General features: G+C 39.8%; 1 protein-coding gene across 1 annotated transcript in view; it reads right to left on the reverse strand.

Moving 5' to 3' along the window:
* Positions 1 to 23077, reverse strand: part of GLRA2 (glycine receptor alpha 2) — a 220244-nt gene that overhangs the window by 174960 nt on the left and 22207 nt on the right. The window contains exon 3 of the mRNA XM_019529298.1: positions 8162 to 8229. Within this exon, the coding sequence (XP_019384843.1) occupies positions 8162 to 8229 (68 nt within the window). The remainder of the gene's footprint in view (positions 1 to 8161; positions 8230 to 23077) is intronic.

The following is a 23077-nucleotide window of genomic DNA, read 5'->3' on the forward strand; positions in this document are numbered from 1 at the left end:
ATTCTGAAGCTCCAATAGATAGTTATTTATTCAAGTGGAGCTATGTATGTGGTAGATATAGTTGTACCTCTTGCTTGCATTTTTGTGGCCTTTTCGCATCTACTGTTTGGTTTTTTTCTGTGCGTTCTCTGTTCCTTCTCTGTAACCTGCCTTATTAATGTACTAATAATTGCATTCTTCTTTCTAGTAGCCTGTTAGCTACAGCTGAGAAGACAGCAATTTAGAACTAACATCAATACTTTGCTAAGCAATGGTCATTAAGAAAGTATTAAAGGAGAATTTAGGGCTTGGTCCAAGATCCACTGAAGTCAATGGAAAGACACATACAGTGTCCTCCATGTTCTTAATGCATCATTCCTACAGAATTTCTGTGCTTGGGCAATCAGGGTCTCATATGTTATGTTTTGTTTGCTGCTGTAATATTGAGCTGACTGTGAAATCAGTACATTTCACTGGCCTGAGGATACTTAGGCTAATAAAAACCCATATGCTATTCATACTAAATAATTTAATATGATAATTTAGTATCAGAATATTTAAGGATATTTAAATTGATAATGATATTTGAAGACAGAAATATACTAGTGAAAAGTAATCAAAGTAATTCCATCTGCTGTATTAAAATCTTGTATTTAGGGTTTGTCCTGCAGTATGTGAAAATGGCACCAATATGCTCTTGACTTGGAAAATGTATGAGTTGACATTTGTTTAGTTAAGCCATTGAACCACCTATTCTAGAGAATTTACCATCCCTGAAATGTAAGCTAATATTCCCAGGGTGATTAGAAATGCAGTGAGCTACTTGCCAAATACACAAACTCTGATGAATAAACCCTTCCAAGCTTAAGAGTTTCCCACCGTTCATTCACTAGGCTTGTGATGAAAAATATGCTATTTATCTGACAGAAAATTTTAAACAGCTCCAAGCATAAGGACTGACAAGACTCCTAAAATATAAGACTGTTTTTCATGACCTCTTTGGGAGCATGATTTATAATTAAATTTTTGCCTATGTGTGGGTGTCAGCCAAAGCATGAGAATCAGAGGGACAAATAGTAATAAAGGACAAGTAGTGGAGAACTGAGCTCAAACAGTGCATTTGTTAGCAATTCTGAAATGAGTATGCATAGACATTTGTACAGCCAACAGCATTTTTGCAGTGGCCTGGAATTCCATGCCATTGAAGTCTAAGCAAATATTCTGAGTTCCATGCTGCCATAGCTCCTTTGCATCCCATGAGGACACAGATACAGGGTGCGTCCCTTTCTTACTTTTTTATCTTAAAACATTATTTTTTTCTTACAAGATTATGTTTTAGAAATATATATGTATGTGTATGAGACAGTATCAGCCAGAAAGCAATGACTCTTTTTTCATAACTAGCCCAGGAAAGAAGACTGGTAGTGGCATCAGAGACTGCTTGGAAAAAAATATTCAGTTTGCAAAGGGCTTTTCATATCTAAAATGGGACACACTGAAGTTTCATGCACGCAAAGAAATGTATTTTGTCAGAGCACTGTAATGCGTCAGTCAAATCACTTAATTCTTTCAATTTCCTGGAAATATCTATAAAAAAAAAGATGTATTCAGCAGGCTTTAGTAGGCACTAATTTACACTACAAGGAACTTTTTTTGGACACAAGTCTATAAAAATAATATTCAAACTCATCATTTTAGTATATTTGGAAATGCTCTCTCTGAGCATCTAAGTTTTGTTAGAAACATTATTATAATCTGCTTATCCCTAATAATTTGGCTTCTGGCTTTGATGTAAAAATAAAAGGGGGAAAGTTGTATATTACAAACTTTATAGTACAGTCATGACTTTCTCTGCAGTACTTAGGCAGCATTGGGAGTAGAAAGTGGTGGGGTGCTAGGGACAAAGTAGGTTGTTTTGTCCCTAGTACCTGCAATGGTACTTGGCATAAAATTCTGTTTTTTTCTGAAATTATGCCTTTTTCTTGAAACTTTGAATATCTTTCCAGGAAGGAGTTTCTTCCAAGAAGAACATCATAATGCAGAAAATCAGACAGCAGATTTTGTATGCATCTGAAAGTATGCAGAGGTGAAAGATTCTGAAATATACAGGGCTGTTTTATGCCAACTGACAATCGATCTGGTTCAGGAACTTTCTCCAACTGCATTCATTATTTTTATGAGAAATGTGGTCTGAAACGGGAAACAAAACCTTCAGCGTTCTAATCCCAGCTCTGACACTGATGACATCTGTAGCCTTAGGCAATTCATGGAAACTGCTTTCCTCAGTTCCCCACTATAAAAAGGAGTAGTAACACAATTTAGTATACATAAAGGCATGTTGCGGGAATGTGTTATTTGAAGATTAAGGGTTCAGTCCACAGATACACTGAGTTTAGACCAAATGGTTGAGAGGATATGATGACAGAAGATGGCTCTAATTTGCCTTTTGATTTCTCTACTCCTGGGTCAACCAGAGATCAATGTGGCAACAGTCGCACTTATAAAAGGTGTAGGCAGCTGCTCCACCAGCTGCAAAACTGGCAGAGAAAGCCCTGTTCACAAAACCGCCTTCCTCACTCCCTTATCTGCCCCCTGCCTATATACCAGCTTTTCCTTCAAGATATCTGAGGTAAGCAGTTACCTCACCCAGCCTCAGCTGCACACAACATATGGAAAACTGTGCAAAACATATGGAAAAGGTTCTTAAAATTTCACTACGTGGGTGCACCTACATGAGATGTTTAGTGCCTAATTAGCTCCACAATAAAGTCTCTGCATCTAGACACATGGCCCTATTAGGCTTCAGTAAACTAATAAATGCTGCTGTAAGTTAGTACTTGTAAATACAAGCACTATCCTGTGGCAGTGTTATTTACTGTGCTGCAACACAGATGTAGATGCTTATGGGGCAGCCTGGGGAACCTACCAATTAGCTCCACGCCGGAGCACACTTATGCCCCAGCCAGCCCCTCCACAGCACACTGAGCCTCATCAAAGCAACCCCAGGTTGGCAAGCTGATCCCCTGCCAACTAGGGATACTTCAACCCAGCTCAGCATGCCAAGCACATGTGTAAAAGTGGCACCTGGGAGCAATAAACTCCAGTGTAACATGCACCAGAGTTTGTTGCTTCATATTAATTGCATATGTAGATGCATCCAGTGAGCTCTAAATATTAATATCTACTGACAAGCAGTTGTTCCATAGTTTGTTGTATAGCTCTGAAGAGCAGAATATGCAAGTGGATGTGTACTTAGATATCCAAATAGTCCCACTGATTTCTGTGTGCATAAACCATACTCTGCTTGTGTATGTTGCTGAACTGGGGTCTAAAGACATGTCTGTATAGCTGTCCTCCCAACTCTGCATCCCCATCTAACCAGATAAGCACCACTCTATTACTCATGCAAGAGTACACTAGAGACTTACAATAAGACAAAGTAGATGGTGGAGGAATGGCCCTGAATAGGTTGGAGCAGACCTGAGCAACACCCCATCAGCACTCAGGCTTTCCTAAAACAAAGAGCTGAAAATGAAGCTGGCCTAGGGGTATGCCCTTACACATTGCTCTGAACCATCTGCTCAGCCTGCTCATCCATTTACACCAGCAGAGTAGTTAGCCTACAATGTCAGCTGTTGATTATAATGCATACAAGCAATATAGTACCCTCACAATTAGCCATTTCTATAATTAACAATTACATTGCCAATATACAATTACTCTTAGTTTCTCTTAGAGCTGACAGCTAAATAACCTGGTCTTTAGTAGTAATGAACAACTGAATTCTTTGCGGCTGTTGCCCAACTTGGTGTAGATTACTCATCTTTGATATTTAACTACAGTTGTTTTGTGCCGAAGCTTTCTGCATGTGCGTGAATATGTGTATGCATGTGCACTAAGGACTTGCTGCTGAATGCTGTACCTGTAAAAAAAAAAAAATCTAAAAATAAACATGAAGTAATCTGACCAAATTCAACCCTGGTGTAACTCGGCTTTTTTCAATGAAGTTAGTTATCTCAGAAATTAGTGTGACTTTTCTTCACAAATAAATATAGGATATGATATAAAAAACAGCTAAAAAGGGGGGAAAGATACTCAGAGACTGTAATTGGCTCTGGATTGGGCCCCTTATAATCTATTATTGTTTTGGCATCTTGTTTTGCTTCCTTACGTGGAAGAAAACTTCATTTAAAAGATGATACTGTCTCATGCATGCATTATAATTCAAAAGCATTAGCAGAGATGTGTTTTGTTTCCATGGAGCATTTTATACAACTTGGAGTGAAAACTGACAGCAAACCTGAAGTTTGTTTTACGAACTGAATTTTGTAAACAATATATTTTAAAATAAAGATAAGCTTTTAGATATATTTGTTCCATTAAAACAAACAAACACATTTCTTCAAAGGCCAAATAATTTCAGTAAATACCAGGTGAAATTATGCAGAATGGAAATCTAAAAACTGGTTAGCAGTAGTCTAAATTTTCTCTCATTGAAAACAATCATAAACTTCTCAATGGGAGTGATGTTGGGATAATGTTAATCTTTTTTAGAAGTCTACCAAAAATAGGATTAACACAATTTTTCATCATCTGTACAGGGTTCTCAATGACATGGTAATTTTGAAAACCATTGCATATGTAAATACTCAGTCTGTTATTATTTTAGCGCCAGTGGCAAAAACCATCAGTTCTCCTCAGGGGCTACGTGTTTCTCATGCTTTCAAGGTTTGATTTACTTCCGTGGAATGTGTCCACATGTTGTAAAATACAACCATGTGCAGAGGATCTGCCCTAACACTTAAGTCCCACTTAACCCATCAAAGTAGAGCTCAGATAGTACTTATCAACTAGACAGACAACTATATTTGGCTGCAGAATTTGTGCTTGCTCTTTGTACAGGCTGGATTTTACCCAACACAGGAATGAGAAAATGCTCCTATTAATGTTATAAGAATTTTACTGCAGGATTGGGGCAGAAATTCTGGTTTTGGATGTGCTATGTTGTAAGCTTCCATTAAACTCATTTGAGAGCAGAATTGGTCCTCGGTGGTTTTCCTATGTTGTGGAAGTACACCCTTTATTATGAATGTACTTTAAACTGAATATTCCTTTCCTTGGAGACATGATCTACTTTTGACTTTTAATCCAATGTATAGCTTACTTTCTTATTTTTTAAGTAAATCTTTAAAGTTTTATGTAAAAACCATCACAAGCCTTTCATGGGGACAAAATTAATTCAAGAAGCTAAAACCAAACTCATTATTTATCACACAAGATGCAAAACTTTTCACCACATAATTAAATTTCCCTTTAGAAAGCAAAGTAGATGAGCAGTAATTGAGGTCTGCCTCTAGGAACATTTTTAAAAAATATTCTAAAGTAGACATTGAAGAGGTGACAACTTTAAGAAAAATCAATATTGAACAACTGAATAGCATCCAATTTAACAAACCTCTTTCAACACTTTCTGCAGATAATATGAAGAAAGCAAAACAAGGAAGCCAACATCTTTGTTTTCACATCCTTGAACATTTAGCTTTTTTCAGCAGACTGTGTTAATGAACATTGAAAAGGTGCACATTAACATATTTGATAGACAATCAAATGCAATGAGGGGATTTAATCAAAGCAATGAGGGGTCCAATTAATGCATTTAGCATTAGGTCGTGCAAATACTTTCATTGAATGCCATCTTGTAAAGCCAGTGACGTGCAGGATTTTTGCTACTTGATGCTACTCCTATCTCTCTATGTGTTAAGACCAACAGAAAGTTCTATGCTTGAATGTAAAACCCAGTGTTATACACTGAGGACGTTCTTCTCAGGACCCTGGAGGTTTAGGACATTTTATGAAGTCTTTAAGGATTCTGTAAATAAATAAAGTCTGCTGATAATAATAAATTATGACATGTTCTGATATTTTTCCTTGTCTGTCTGAACCTATGTTTGATATGCCTCCTGGAAGGGAGGAGGAAAAAGGCTGTTAAAAGAATATATGTAAATACTGTAAGTCATAATTTATAACTCAACTCTGTTGTTTTCAGTTGTGATTTATAGCAATGCCTCTGCCTTGTCTTTTGACATAAAAAGTAACTTATCCTGTCAACACTTCTATTTATCATTTGTAAGAAGTCAGATGGAGGTTTAAACAAGTATAAATGGGTTTTGTAGCACTGCTCCTCCCGTTGCCTTTCTGTAGTACTTGTGCTTTGTATGTGTGTTTCAAAAATCTGCTCCTCAAATGAGAGCATCAATTAAATTTGAATTTAAATTAGCTATTAGTTAACCAGCCAACCTACATATCTGCTCTTCTTTCAGGTCTGTAAATATTAATAACCACATTAGGTAAAATCAGGCCTATATTTGGCATATGCCTTTTTATAAATAAAAGGCTCAAAATTGATTTCCAGGGCCTTAGACCCTTGTGAACTTAACTCACGTTAGTGCCTTTGACTTCAATAGATGTAGAAGTCATTTGCCACCTCATCTGACTGAAATTTGGGAGCACTACAGAATAATATTAAAAAACAAACAAACAAACAACCTCTGAAAGTAGCTGTGTTATTACTTCAGAAAGGCTCCCTTCTACTTCCCTCAAATGATGCTCATAAATCTCCCTGAATTTTATTTCAGAATTATATTTATTTTATTTAAATGCAAAGTGAATATCATTTTATTATTTTTTTCTTCGGGCGGCAGTGGTAATGGGGAGGGTGGGAAGTGAAATTTGGATCAACTAAATTCATGCATTTTAATACTCCAGAAGTTTTATTTGTTCAAATGAAGCCTAAGCCCTAAGATATTATCCTAAGATTCCTTTTAGTTAATAGTAGATAAAGGGAAATTTTACCATCTTAGATGTAGATATGTAGGGACCTTTTGGATTTTCTTTTCTGATGTCTGATTAACAGCAACTAAGTTTTGCTTTGCATTTCAAAAACAAATGCAAACCTCTAAGTAACTCTGCGGAAAAATCATTATTGTTTTGTTATTGGATTGATTTTTTTTTCCTGGTTTCCATTTTCCATGACAGTACAAATACAGTCTAACTTCACTCAAAACACAACCAAGGTTGTATAAAAAGGCTCACATAGGTTTTGGTGAGGTTGGTTAAAGTTTCTGGTCTGTACCAAAAACCTATAGCCATAAGTGTTGTTTCATTTTCATTACAAACATTTCACCAGTTTCTCTAATTTATAGCTTTGTCTTGCAAATGTGAAAGAGTCCTATGAAAAACTAAGTTCTGTCTTTCAGTTTCATAGGGATAAAATTACTTCTGTTATTAATGGAATGGACTATTTTTTTAGATTCACCAGATGAAAAAAAAAATCAGCTTGAACCAAAATGAAAATTTTTCATTTTTCTGCAGGGCAGAGAGGGAGGAAGAAATGCTGGAAACTTGAATTTGGGTCAAGCAAACACCTTTTTGGCCAAAAATAAAATGTTGCATTTCAATTTAAATGTTGACCCTTTTCAATTACTGAACTTTAGCATTTTTTATATATATATATATATATATATAATTTTTTAAATAAAAAATCAAAATGTTTTGTTCTGAAAATGTCAAAATGAAATATTTTGGATTTTTTCTATAGTTTGTTCCTTTATAATTAAAATTATGGTCTGCATGCAGTCTGAATTCATGAGTAATTTTGGTCCCTCCCAAAAAATCATCTTTAGGGAAACAAAATAGTTACAGAAAAAGTCACCTAACTCTACTCATAAACATATGACTCTAGCTATACACTATTGTAACTGCAGCTCATGTACATACGCCTAAATCAGCTTTAAATTAGCAAGCTGCTAGACATGGCAGCATACGATTCAGTGTGGGCTGCAAAGCTACCCAACAAGCTGGGAGAATACTTGGGTAATTAGCCTACACTGAACTGGTGTTACCCTGGCTACATTTCTACTGGTACCAAAGCTGGATAATTTAAAACGGCTTTCATATATGTGTGTGAGCTGCAGTCATAGCACTAATCACAACACAGATGACCCTAACTCTTTATTATTTAAAAGTACCATTTCCTACAATAAATAAAACACCCAGCTAAATTTACTTCTATACATATATTTGGGTAGGTTAAGAACTCAGTAACTGTCAAAATTATAATAGTGCCATTCTAAATTACATCCCACTCCTTCACAAGATGGCTTCAATGGTCAGTCCCACTCACCATTGTAGTTTCTGCTATTGAACCAAAGCTGTTGATAAATATGTTGCAGGTAACATTTACAGGAGGACCTGCAAGTTGAACAATAAATAGAAAAATTGACAGGTTGCGTTCATGATATACATCAAGTATTGTTGTTTTCTTGCCAGTGGCATCATTGCACTTACCATTGTGGTTTCTGTGACTGATCCAAAACTGTTGATAAAAATATTGCAAGTAACGTTTACTGGAGGACCTGTGGAATGCAATAAAAATGTTGCAATATATATTGAAGCAGAAGTACAGATCCATCAGCATCTGTACAATCTGGTACAGATGTAGCTGAAACCAAGTAGAAAGTGAGATTATATGATTAAAGTCATGCTCACATCCATCAAAGGAACACTGTTGCCACAACTACTTTTTACTGAACTGTCCTTCCATTTTAGGGACTTATTGAAATAAGCATTAGATCAACAATGCTAGATATAAAAATTTCTTTTTGTCCACAGAAGTAGAGCAGCATGGGTTGAGTCACTCTAATCTTTCCATTCTGCCCCACATCTCAGCCCACTGATGGAGTTACTGGTGGTTTAATTTTCATTCAGTCCTTGGTCCCTCTACAGACACTTTCAGAAAGGGCAGCATTTAATATTGATGCCTGTCTACTGAAAACAGGACTCAGACAACTAATTTTTTCAAACAAGATACCAAATGCCTGTCTGATCATGATATTTTTTTAATCATTCCCAGGTTTGACTGCACAACTTTTGTTAGACGGCTACACAATATGTAAAACATTGAATTCCTTTCATCATCTTCTGTGCTATTTAGGAGTCATAGAAATGTACATATATGAATGAAACCAACAGGATACTCAACTTACTATCCACTACCTTTCAACTTTTCAGGTATGATGCAACATTTAAAAAAAATTGGACTTGCAAATCAGTCAGCTTGGATTAATGTGAGATGTTTGAATTTCAGTGGTGCCAGATTTCACAAATGCATGTAATATTCATACTCTTTTCCTATTTTCTCATTGCTAGTCCTGAAATATTTAAAAACTCCAGGTTTTGGATTTTAGATTTTAAATTATGCAGAATACTTATGGAAAAAATAGAATACCTGGCTGTCAGTTGGGGCTTTTCTGTACTGGATCCAAAAGCAGATCACAGGAAAGTTAAATATAACTATCTCAATTTTACATGATAGGGAAAATGAGGAACAGAAAAAGTAAGTGACTTGTCCAAAGTCATATAGCAAGGTCATATAGCAGTGCTCTGCCTGCTAGGCTAGACTGTCCTGAAGAGAAGCAGCAATAACATAATTTTTTGGAAGTTTGGTGGACTCCATAGGAAATACATTTTTGTACCTAACTTTCTGAACAAAAGTTGGGAGAAGGATAGGAGATTTAAATGTTATCTTGGAAAATGTGTTTTCTCATATCACATAAAGTAATGCAAATGCAGTCTTACATTTTTTTTTCCTTTGCCAAGGCAGAGGTGCAATTTGCAGCTTAAGGGCATTTTGTTTTCTTCCATTTTTCCAAGGCAACATTTTGTGAATCTAGGTAATATCAACGAAGCTATTCACCTTTTCTTTCCCTTTGTAGTATTACCTTGAAAGAACATTATCAGTGGAGTAAACCTGTTTTTTATGATTATTTTTATTTATTCATGAATGCTCAAAGCATGATAGGAGATTTACATACAAATAAGAACAGAAGGTGCTTGCCAGAAATTCTTATCAACCAAGACTTGACCCTGCGATTTACAACAGGTAATTAGTCAGGCCATCACCTGAGGTCAGTCTATTTGCACTGTACACTGAAAATTAAGGATACTTAAAATAGCAAAGAATCAGTAGCATAACTAAAGTGGGGGGAGCAACTGGGTTACCAGGTCCTGGTGGGAAGGGTGGGAGGACTTAACTAGCAGCTGCTATGCTGCTGGCCCATCTGCTGCCATCACCAGCAGCAGCCTGGCTGCAGCTCCTGTCTATGCACCACCACTGCCCAGCCAGCAGAACTGCCCAGTTACACTTCTGTAAAGAATAAAGGGTATAATAAAAAGCAAAGTGACTGAGCTCTAAAGTTTAACACACTTAATTCCTTTAAAAAAACAAAACAAAACAATATATCTGGTATTGATTTTATTAGCACTTTAAAAATGAGGGGGCTAGAGCTTCTATTATATGCTGTAAGGAAGAAGCATGCTTTTAATTGTTCACAAAACTTTTTAATAACCGAAAAAAGTCTCATGCACTTGTATTCCCTTTTGCAGGATTAGCTGATCAAATCGTGTGTAGGAATGTTCAGGGCAAAATCTCTTAAACCACACTGAACATTTAGATTAAAAAATTACTAAAATCAATGGAGAAATTTCACCCAATTTTTCCATTCATGACATTGTTTAACAACTGCTCTTCCCCACCTCTAAAACAAACAGGCAAAAAAAAATTAATCAAGTTCTCTGTATCTCTGATCTAAGTCATGAATATTTTTATAGTATCTCTGCCTATTATTTAGTCTTCAAGGATGCAGAACATAATGGCCTTGCACACCACCACCTTCCAACATCACTAAATTCAACTGGCCAAGCTGTTGTGGATCTGTTCAAATAAACACAGAATTTCCACAATCAGTATTTTGAATTAAGAGATTAAAAACCAAATGAGGAAGTTGTTAAAAGCCTCATTTCTGGATTTAGCCTCAAACGGATATCTAATGTGAATCCATCCAAAAGAAGGTGTTTGCTTATCTGCCAAACAGTTTGGCTTTCACAGCATTTATCTTTCCATTATTTCTTCAGAAGGGCTGATCATATTGCTCGCTGACCAGACTTCTTAGTGCACATCCTACTGAAGGGGCCTGAAAGTCTGAAATGTTATGTACCTCCTATGATTGGAGGCTACATAATTACAGAAAAAATCCTCAGATCACTGCATCAAGCCCACAACGTCTAGGAGGAATTCTCAGAGTTGCCCTATGCCCAGTTCCCTGACAGTTCCTGTACCAAGGGCTTTCCTCCATTCCAGTAGAATGGAGAGAATCTATGCATGCCAACACATGGGACAATTCCTGAACTGAATTAAATTTGAATAGAAATGCCTGTTGAGACTTGTCCAATTGTTAACCATGTCAATATTCATTAGGCCTGTGCAAAGCGGCTAGTATTCGCTTTCGATTCAGATTCGGCCGAATCTTTGACTCGCCCAGGCCCATCCCCAACCTGCTCTCCCAGCCATGGCAATGGCTGCCACATCCAACCCAGCTCCCGGCACTTTGGGAAAAAAAAGCCCCAACTCACTGGGGCTGGGGGTGTGGAGGGCGATCTCTGCTGCTCCCCACTGCCCCATGCTGCTGTCATGAGGTCCCTGCCACAGCCCCCACATGGCTGCCCTGCCCACCCCAGGCCTTTAAGAAAAAAATCCCCCCAGGCTCACTGGTTCCTGCCCAGTGGGGGGCAATTCCTACTGCCACACACTGTGGGGGGGGGGGGGCTCTTCCATGAGCCCCCCAAAGCCCTGAGGCCTCTGCAGGAGCTGGTGAGCTCAGGTTTTTTTTCAGGTTTTTTTTCTTTTAAATGGCCGGACCTGGGGTGGGAAGGGCAGCCGTGGGGGGGCTGGGAAAGTGGGGGGAGGGTAAGGGGGCTCATACAGAACCCCCTATGCAGCATGGGGCAGTGGGGGGCAGCAGAGATTGCCCCCCTGCCCAGCAGCACCCAGTGATTGGGGACTTTTTTTAAAGCACCGGAACCTGCGATGGGTGAGGCTGCCATGGGGTGTGGCTGGGGCCTGGCAGAGGTCCCCTCATAGCCCCCTCCTCTCTTCTTCAGGCCCCCCCAGCCCCCTATTTACTGGCTCCAAGTCCTGCTCCAGCTTTCTGCTGCAGCAGGCGGGGACTGCCCAAATCAGCAAAGCTCTCCGAATCTTTTCCAAAGGTTCAGAGAGCTTCAAATTGATTCAGGCCTTTTTATTGGTCCCCTGATTCAATTCAGATTTGGAGATTTGGCCACTGAATTGAGCCGAATCTCCTCTGAATTGAATTATCATCCAAAGCTTTGCACAGCCCTAATAGCCGTGGATACATATTCTCTGGTGCTCATAATTTTTGATACTAAGAAGTACCTTTATTGATAGTCCCATTTCTACACAAGTTTTCAATAATCATTTCTATTTTCTCACCTTTGCCCAAGCTCTGTATTCTCTGGAATCCAGTCTGTACCTAGAGATTTTTTTAATTCACATTAAACTCATCTATACAGCTAAAACGTCAATAGTGTTATAACTGTATACACATTATAAAATACTTGGCAAAATGTTTGGCAGTTTTCTTGAGAAGTTCATTTAGGTGAAAGTACATGTTAGAAAAGAATAATTATTAAAAAGCAAAGAATGCAAAAGTCACATGCTCACACATGTGAGCACAGTGGAAGGATATAGGAGCAAGTCCGAGGCAGTGAAGAAGAAACACTTATCTTTTTATGCACAAAGAATGAATGTGAAAAATATTAAGAACCAGAAGTGTGGCAAGCTCATTCAGTACCTTGGAAATGGCTGGTTAGAGTGGGAAGGAACACAACTATGCTGACACTTTAGCTGGGGAGGGTGGGGGCAGGCAGGCAAATGAGGGGAAAGAAAGTCTTACCGCTCAGGCTCTCTGAAGGCAGCTGATATTGCTGCCACTGCTACTGCTGTAGCAGCACTGGCTCTGCCAACATCAGCCCCATGGTGTGCTCTCCATTGGAGCTATCTCTGGTGTCCCATTTGCTCCCCCCCCCCCACAATATGTTAATGATACTTAGTTGCACTGTGAAAAAAAACAACTCCCTGAGGAGCGAAACCATTCCATTTACCCCCTGCCTCCCGGGTACACTCCTAGGTGCAGGCTGCTTTGCCTGGCTCTTATGGCCAGGCAGCCATACGGCTGCCCCTGTTATGACAAAGAGAGTTTTGAGGCTCTTGAGGCTGAAATTCTGATTTTGACTTGCCTGGAAATAAAGGGGCATATGACTCTCCTCAATACCCCTTTTCCTTGGAGTTTCCTTGGTTTTGTACATATTGGTTTGAGAAGACATGAAGTATCCAATATTACCCAACAACTGGACCAGGACACAGGTGAGCAGATCCTTGAATACAGGCTTTAAGGGTACATTTGCATGTTGAGATACTTAAGCCAGTTCAGCTGCTGGAAGTAGTACAGCAATCTTAGTATGATGCTAATTTTAATTTTAACAATTGCTTATCAATCCTTAGAATACCTAAATTATGGTGACAAGCCTGTATAATAGATCTATTAAAGCCAAAGAAGGATGCCTCTGGCTCAGAGAACTTTAGGTCAGTGTCACTTCTATGCCATCTTTGAAAGCTTTACACATGCCTTATTCTCAATTGCCTTTCACCCCATATCAAACAACATCTAATACCAGAACAAGTCAGATTTAGACCAGACAAGTCCTGTACTTTGCCAAATACTGAACATCACTCAGCAGTTAGAAGATGGATTCAAGAGAGGGATGATAACAGGTGCTGTGTTTGTAGACCTATCAATGGCATATGGCACAGTCAACCACCAAAACCTGCTTGCCAAAGTCTACAATATGGCACGCAAATACCAACTAACATAGCATATCCAATCTATTTTGGAGAATAGACATTTTTACGTAGAACTGTGCAAGAAACGGAGCCATTGGAGACAAAAGTGAAATGGCTACAGGGTAGCATGCTAGCACCGATCCCTTTTAACATATATACAAATGACCAACCTATATGGAGTAATAAGAAGAGCTTCATATTCAAGGAAAGACTTCACCATTGGTGAGAACAGACTGAAATGACCACTGGTCATTACTATAATAAGAATCAACTTTGCACCAACCCAACCAAGATGCAGGTCACAGCTTTTCACGCACACCATAGAGAAGCCAAGCAGAAATTAAACATCATCTGGGATGGAATCCCACTGACTAATCACATGGACCCTGTGCACTTGGAGATAACATTGGACTGAACACTTACCTTCAAAGTACATGTCAAGAAGATAAAAGGGAAAATCAGCGCATGCAAAAACATACTTTGAAAGTTGTCTCCTCAAAGTAGAGAATGAACCCAGCTACATTATGAACCACTGCTATTTCCTTGTATTACTTCACTGCAGAATATACATGTCCAGGGTGGGAACAATCTGTTCATGACAAGAAAATAAACCCAGTTCTAAATGACAGCTGTCATGAAAAAACAGGATGTCTAAAGCCAACACCAAAGGATAGCCTGTACTTACTGGCATTGCATCACCTAATATCAGAAGAAAGGCAATGAGCTTAAAAGAAAGAACATAGCAAATGGAAGGTACCAGGTGTCCACTCTATGGCCACACCAAAGTAAGTAACTTAAAACATAAAAGAGTTTTGTGAATAATGTTGTGCCATTGGACACAGTGGCTTACAGGACATGACTGAGGTTATGGAAGGAAAGATTACATGCAATCAGGTACTCTGAAACAGACCTGAAAACCCATGAGGAAATTCCAAGAGGCATGGATCTAGATTGGCAATACCTGAATTGCCTGTATATGGAAACTGGAAGATCAAAAACAAACATGGTCAAATGGGGAAACTCTAATGAAATGAATATATGTGAGTGTGGTGAAGTGCAGACTATGATGCACATGCTCTTTTGCCAACCCCAGAGACTTGTACAAAGGAGGACCTTGCTGCAGCAATGGAAAAAGCCATCAGTTGTGCACACTTCTGGAAAAACATCTAGTTTTTGACAAAGACATGACAAAAAGAAGTGTGATTCTTCTCAGCCAGGCCAATTAGTTTCATTGTGGTGCCACTCCAGGGTAGTTATTCTGCTTCCAGTACCAAGAAGCTGTAACAACACACCTTAACTGTTTTGCCACTGCACATAAGGGATGAAATGAATGAAACCAGAGAAGTCATCAAGAAAACTTGGATCAATTGCATTCTGAAAACAACTAACAACTTCCTCTATCTACATGGTCTTCTTCTCACTAGAGAGTTAGCACTGAAGAAAAAAGAATGAAGGAGCATGAACCCACTCATAAGTGGTAAAAGGATATGCATCCAGATGTTCATAACAAAGAGGTCCTCTAATCCTTACCAAAAAAGGGTATTTCTCACTAGGGAGTGTGCTTTATTTATTATGATGTCTTTTTGTGAGGTCCTCTAGAGCATATTTTAAAACATTCTCTAAGTTGCAACATATGGCAGCCATTAATATTCTTAATTCACTTTTACTATTAATTGATGACATTTTTATCCATTAAGCACATAAGAGGGCAAAGATCTCAGGGACCTCTAAAATGCAGTAATTGCATGGTATTTTATGACGATCCAATTTGCTGGAAAAATCAAATACACCCCAATTTATTATTCTGCTTCATCAAGCTAAAAATAATATAAACTTTAGATTCACAGATGTAATGATAGCTTAGCTTACTAAGCATGTTATGTCTGGTACAGTTTGACTGTGGGAAGACACAATTCTAAACACCTACTCTTATATTTGAGATTACAGAATTGCATTTCTGTGGTATGAACAGACCTGTATCAGAAAGAGAATAAGTTTGAGAACCACAGAGGTTATGAAGGGACTTGGGCTGGGATCCTTAAATGAGTTTAGGCAACTAACTCCTATTTAGGAGAGGGAGGTCCTTTGCTCCAAGGAACCCCAAACTCAACCCCAGCCCTAACCCAGTCTGCCAGCAGACCCACTGAAATACCTAAAAATAAATAAGAAGCATGCCCCAAAGAGGGATCTATTCCGGTTCTGCATATATTTTAGTTTGGCGTGCACAAAAAATAATTCTCTATCTAATACATAAATAAATAAATAAACCCTCTGCTTTATTTGCTGTTGTGTTTAAAGATAGGCAAATTGTCTGTATAGAAATGTTTTTAAAGAAAAATGGATGTTCAGTGAAGCTGAGGTATTTTGCAAATTAATGTTAATTTTGTTAAACTGTTCATAAAAAGGCTCAGAGATTTTCATTCAAAATAATTTTTCACTTTGATTTTTTTTGTTGTTTTTAAAGGTTATACAATGTTCAAAATTGAGGCAAAATATTTAATTTGACCAAAACATTTTTATTAGCTTTCATTTCACCAACACTTTTTTAAAATCTTCACATTGGGTTGACCTGTAACAATATTTTTTTTTATTTTTCAGAACTGTAAGCAATCCAGAAAACAATCAGTTATTGGAACAGTTTTAATTATGGTAACCTGAAAACCTTATGGTAATAAAAGTTGTGAATTTTTATATCTTCTTTGATATTTAAAAGTTTTTGCCAAATCTGTGTAACTTTAGAAGCATTGAGGGCATCACAAGTGGGAGGGAGGTTTGATACATAGTCCTATTGTGGGGCTTTTTATCTCGTGAAATTAGATAAATTAGATGAGAGATTAGAGTTGTATCTGATGGAATTAAACAAAAGTTGGTTTAGTAGCTCAAGCAGAAGGCTGGTTTATTGTTTGAACTGAAGACTTTATTAATTTTACCATCCTGGCTCTGGGGGTGGAATGCTCTCTCAGAATCTAATGATAGGACCAATATATTTTTTAACATTTTGAGGAAGAGGTTGGCGACTGGAAGACTGGGCTGATAAGTGTTGGAAAGATAGATTGAAGTGTCAAGGTGTAGTATTAGTTGGGGATGATCCTGCTTTTGAACAGGGAGTTTGACTAGATGACTTCTTGAGGTCCCTTCCAACCCTCATTTTCTATGATTCTGTGACTGTTAACACCACGCTGTATTTCAGCATGCTGAACTTATACTGTGTGCTTCCACTCAATGTGCCCATTGAGGCACACCAAACTCAATGGGAAGTTTTTTGGTGACCTCACCTGAAGCTGAATCAGGACCCCAGTGATCATTAACAGCCAATCAGATAAGTACATTAACACACAATCCATAATGTCTCAGAGCCTTCAACTTTCCTTCATCTCAGCTGATCCATGAATTTCAACAAGCGTAACCACGATTTAGGCACATCCCTATTTTATCTTACCTGCATTTGCATTTTAGTTATTTTCCAATGGGTATATAATGAGACATTACCTGCTGCCTCTGCAAATGAACAGTAACAATTTGTACACAAATCAATATATTTAGATAAACACAATAGCAACAGCAGCAGAATTACCTCCCCCACCCCACTTTTACTCCCAGGCAAAGGTATTTTCAGCCTCAGGAAAAAAAATTAGCAGAACAAGAGTCTTACAACATACCCTGAATGTCAAAGGGGATGCAAATTCCAGAGCTGAAGGCCTTTCATCACAAATGCCTTGTCCTCACACCCAAGTCAAACACATCTAGCAACTGCCAGATCAAGGTGATTACAGAATAAGTCACAGAAAGGAAGCGTCTCCTCTGGAGTAATTATTACTAGAGCCATCTATATCTTGATGCACTCCAAGGTCAAACACTGCACATTCAGCAACTTGTATTTGAAGTGCTGTGGTTTTAGCTGTATGACTCCTGTTGAATTTAATAGGAGCCATGCTGGTAAAACCCCAGGAAAGTTTCAAGGTAAGAAAATCTCAGTTGAGATCGATTTTATGTGTGAATTAAAGTGCTAATGAAAGTAGCTAAAGTGACAGTCTTGAAAAGTGACAGCCTCCATCCAAAGGACAGATAAGAGAAGAACAGGGTAAGTTTCTTCTCATGACTAAAAAACCACTACACAGTCCAGCCTTTCGAATGATAAGATAGTCCATTCAATATGATCATTAATTCCTGGCCTTTTTAGGCTGAGACTGCCAGAAGTAATGCATACTGGTGCCAATCATGGGGGCAGGGGGCGTTGGGGAGGGGGAAGACTGTAGTGAAATATTTTCACTTAATCTGTCTACAAGGCATTAGATAGAAAGAGGCAAGGGTGTTGGGTGATATCTTGTATTGGACCAACTGCATGGGTAGGATAGATTTAGGCAAGCTTTCAGGTATCACAATACCTTTCCTCAGGTCTCTTATGGTATTGTGATACCCAAAAGTTCATCTAAATCTATCCCATCCATGCAGTTGTCCTATAAAAAGCATCACTCATAGAAACTCTTGCCTCTTGATTATTTCCATGACCACCACAATAGCTAGCTACAACATCTCTTCACTACCATTAGATTGAAACAATTTTCAGTCACAACTTAGCTGCATAGCCTTCAGACTAGTGATTTGGAGGCTAAAAGCTAGATATACAAGTACTAGTATCCAGAGCTACTTTGTTCCCCTATGTTCACGCTCTACAGAGAACAGGTATATACTGCATTTACTGCTGTGACTAGTATAGCTGTGCGAACACCATTGTTTAGTTTCAACATCCGTTTCACAATTTCAAAGCGAAGGGACAGTGTTTCATTTCATTTCATTTTGTCTTGCAGCACTAACCTATTTCATTCTGTCAAAACTGTTTCGCTGTTTCAACATGTCTTGACGTTTTGCCCATAGGCTATAATGGGGAATCATGAAAATGCCTAAATCTTTGTCATTTCTTGCCTGATTTGGATGAAAATTGCACATGTGGTAGCCCCTTCTGGTGGCATGAACCACGCCAAGTTTCAAGGAGCTATGTGCAGAAGTTTCTGGGAAACTGCACCTCAAACTCATCAAGACACAACTTCTGACACTTGCAGGCAGTGGCAGCCTCTTCTCATTCGATATACAGATGCAGGGGACCACACCCCCAGGAGGTCTGCGGGGCTGTACCAGACTCGTCTCATGGGTGTAGTCCCCCAGATCTGCGCACTAGATGAGAAGAGGCTGCCACTGATGCCTGGGACTGGTGCTAGGCACAGCCTGTGCCCAGCACTGAAGAAGATTGCTGTTTCTGCCTGAGACTCCTCTCAACTGGTGTGCAGATCCGGGGGTTTGCACCCCTGGGAGGAGTTTGGCACAGCCTGGCAACTATCCCAGGGGAGCAAGCTGCCAGATCTGTACCCAGGATGAGAGGAAGCTGCCTCTTCCACCTGGTACTGGCGCTGGGCATGGGCTGCACCCAGCATGGGAGAAGAGCAGCAGTTTGAGCCTCCTCTCATTTGGCACACAGATCCAGGGGTTAACCCCCACCAGGAGGAGTCTGGCACAACACAGCAGCCCTCCTGGGGGTGCAAGCTCCTGGACCTGTGCCCCAGATGAGAGGAGGCTGCTTCTTCTACTTGGGACCAGTGCTAGGCACAGGCTATACCCAGCACCAGAAAAGATTGCCGCTGCCGCTGTCCCAGGTGGCAGTAGCAGCCTGAGCCTGTCTCCTCTCATCTGGTACCTCTTCCCAGGGGTATGAGCCCCCAGATCTGTGTGCTGGATGAAAGGGGGCTCTGGCTGCTGCTCTTCTCCGGCGTTAGGCGCACCCCGTGCCCAGTGCCAGTCCCAGGTGGAAGGCAGCCTCCTCTCATCCAAGACACAGATCCAGGGGCCTGCACCCCCGGGAGGACTGCCAGGATGTGCTGGACTCCTCCCAGGGCTCAAATCTGTGCGCCGGATAAGAGGAGGCTCAGGCTGCCATTCTTCTCCCATGCTGGTTGCATCCCGCGCCCAGCGCCTTTCCCAGATGGAAGAGGCAGCCTCCTCTCATCTGGGCACAGATCTGGGGGCTTGCACCTCCTCAAGGGTTGCTGGGCTGTGCTGGACTCCTCCCAGAGGTGCAAGTCCTCAGATCTGCATGCTGGATGAGAGGAGGCAGGCTCAGGTTGCCGCTACCGCCAGTGCCTCCAGTGCTGGGCTAAAGTCAAGTAAGCCCAGCTTCGAAACTCGAAATTTTTCAAAACTTTCCAAATATTTTGAGTGTCCTTGTTTTGTTTCAAAGCTGTTTCAAAGCCTTTTGTTTCATTTTGATTTCACTGTTTGGGGCTCAAAACACATTGAAACAACTTCTGAACAAAACACCTGGTAAAATTTTGCACAGCCCTAGTGACTAGGTGTACACATACTCAAGGTAGCTTTAAATTCGCCAGCTCAGGTACTACAAGCGATGTAGCTCTGGCAGCACAGTGCTACTAATGGGCTACACATGAGTGTTTACCCAATTTTTCAGGTGGATTTTTCCACTCACACTGAGGTCTGTGCTGCCATGGAATCCACTGTTAGAACTGTCTAATTTACAGCACATTTAAAGAAACTGCAGTCAGAACAGCGACTGCAATATTGATATTTCCAGAGTTTCACACAACTGCCTAAGCACGAAAATAAGACAATGGAGAAACAATTTCAAAGTGGGATAGAAGTCTAAATCCATGGGAGATGGGCCTCTGATGGCCCACATCACTTTTGGAAATTTTAGCCCCAAAGTTTTAATTCTTCCTGTATACCTCAGACTAAAACTTTTGTGCAAGTCCACTCAGATCTTCTTTTATGTCTTTCCAGTCCATTCAAGTCAACCACTCTGCTGCCAGCCACTTATCTCTGTGGATCTGTTTTCATTATTCAGTTTCAATAGAGCAATTTGTGATTTGGAGAATTTCAATTGATTGTCACTATTTATGGTTTGCAAAGACCCAGACTTCTGCTTGTCTTGACTCAAGAGAGTATGCATGTGAACCAGAGAATGGGAAGGTAACAGCTTTTAGTACATGAGAACTGACAGCATCGGGACTTTCAGCACTAGGAGATTTCAAACACAGTTGTTTCAAGCTTTTCTGTGCAATCAGTTGGTTGCTTTGCATTAGGGGAAAAAAGGCTCTGTGCTGATGATCAGCCTGTGAAGTATATGATCTATGCAGAGGCATGAGACATTCCTTAATATGGTCAAATAAAAGATGGCATTGCCTCTCAAGTCATGAAATCTGCACTCCAGCACTGGTTAGCTAAACTACTCTTGGGTATTTAATAATATTCCTTCTTATGAATTCAGGGGCAGCCAGCTTATACAACCTGCCACAGAGTAGAACCATAAGATAAAAAAGATGCATTAATAAGAGAAGGTAGGAGAGGGTGTATGACTGATTAATGTGAAAAAAGTTATACTAAAATTCTCCTGATCCAGTTTATAGCTCAATTTTCAGTCACAACACACTGCCTCTGTCTTCTATTCTGTATACTCTTAATAGTATTTGTAAGAAATAGCTGATGCCTTATTCCTGAATTTGTTGTTTTCCCTTTCACAACCTCCCACTTCCTTCATTATCTATAGACCTGATCCTGTACCACTAAAATCAGTGAAAGCTTTGCTATTGGCAACAGTAGGGTCAGGATTAAGCCTTGCATTGGTCAGTAATTCTATCCTTACCTCAGTAGTATCCAGGCTCCTGAATTCAGAATCAGTTTTGAATCCTTTCCTTTCCTCTTGAGTCTTTGTTTTACAACTCAGCCACTTTTCCCCTTGATGTCTTCATGAGCTGTTTTGCCTTAACCTCTCCAGCACTAGCACCCCAGCTGGCATCCAAATCACCTCAGCCATAGTGGCTTCCTCCTCGCTGACTTCTTTCAGCTGCAGTTAGATCTCATGCACACTATACAGGATGTTGCTCTGAAAATAATTCCTACTTCCTCATTCTCAGACCATACCTCTCCCTGTATGAATATTTTCTACAGCTATGTCACTTGTTAAAATTGCCTTCCTGGTGCCTACCATTATGTCCCCCTTGTACACCTCTTCCTACTGCCTTTCCTTTTGTACTGTGAGGATGGACATTTTTTTTACTCCCTGGGTGCTTCTACACATACAATTAATGTGAAGCAATAAACACCAGAGATTATTGTTCCAGAGTTTATTACTCCCAGGAGTGCCATTTGAATGTGCACCAGGGATCATGGCATGTTGAGCAGGGTTGGAGCAGCTGTTGCTGGCAGGGGAGCAGCCCTGCCAGCCCAAGACTACTCTCTCTGGCTCAGTGTGCTGTGAAGGGGCTGGTTGGGGTGTGAGGGTGCTTCAGTTCAGGCCTATGACACAGTCGGGCACCCAGGCCTTCAGTATAAACTACTTACCACACTACCAGACAAAAGTCTGCTTAGCTTCATTATGACAATGATCTTGAATCAGTCCTTTACTTTGAGTACATCATATGGAAAGACACGTTATCACAAAAGACTCAGGAATGGAGTACCACAAGGCTCTGTCCTAGCTCCTACCCTGTTTAATATCTACACAGCACAATATGTATGTACCACATTGACCAAATACATACATGCAAATGACCTGGCGCTTGCCAGTAATAACGTATCATTGATAGAGGCCAAACTGAACCATGACATGGAACTCATAGTTTCCTACCTAAAACAGTGATGACTGAAGCTGAATATACAGAGGACCACCTCAACACTGTCTCCCTGTGCCCACACCTGCAAACTGGACAGTGGCCTGAACTCTGCGCTATGAACAATAGGCGGCTGTCTAATACATGGAACGGGAAAACATATTCATCTTGGCAGGAATCCCCCCTCATAACATCAAGAGATCTGGAATACTGCTTGACCTGGCAATTAAAGCCCAACAAAAAAAACATCCATTACATGACATTATTGACAAATAACCAACACATAAATGTCTAAGAAGCAGAACACCTCTTCCAGTATCCACCAGAAACATCACAGAGGAAGCAGAAGACACCATATTGTCATCATGGCCCCAGAGAAGATAGCAAGAGCAATGAAATAACAACCATACCTCACTACACAACTACGTACAACTACCATCCTCATATCCTCCTACTCATAAACTCCTACATAAGACATGGCTAAACCTGAATTGACTGTAATCAGGCTATGGAGACTTTGATAAAATAAAACAGTAAATGGGCTTTCCAAACTTACCATCATGCCCATGTGGCAAAAGAGATCAGCCAGCCCAACATATACTAACTGATTGCCATCTATATGGTCCACCAGAGGGAGCGAACAGTCTAAAAAATTGCAGTAATATTGATGGATCTACTCTTAAATGGTTGAAGGAGTCAACTTCCTGAAGTCATATGCAAGAAGAAG

This window comes from Crocodylus porosus, unplaced genomic scaffold (assembly GCF_001723895.1).
Source record: "Crocodylus porosus isolate Cpor-Errol unplaced genomic scaffold, CroPor_comp1, whole genome shotgun sequence".
Lineage (NCBI taxonomy): Eukaryota > Metazoa > Chordata > Crocodylia > Crocodylidae > Crocodylus > Crocodylus porosus.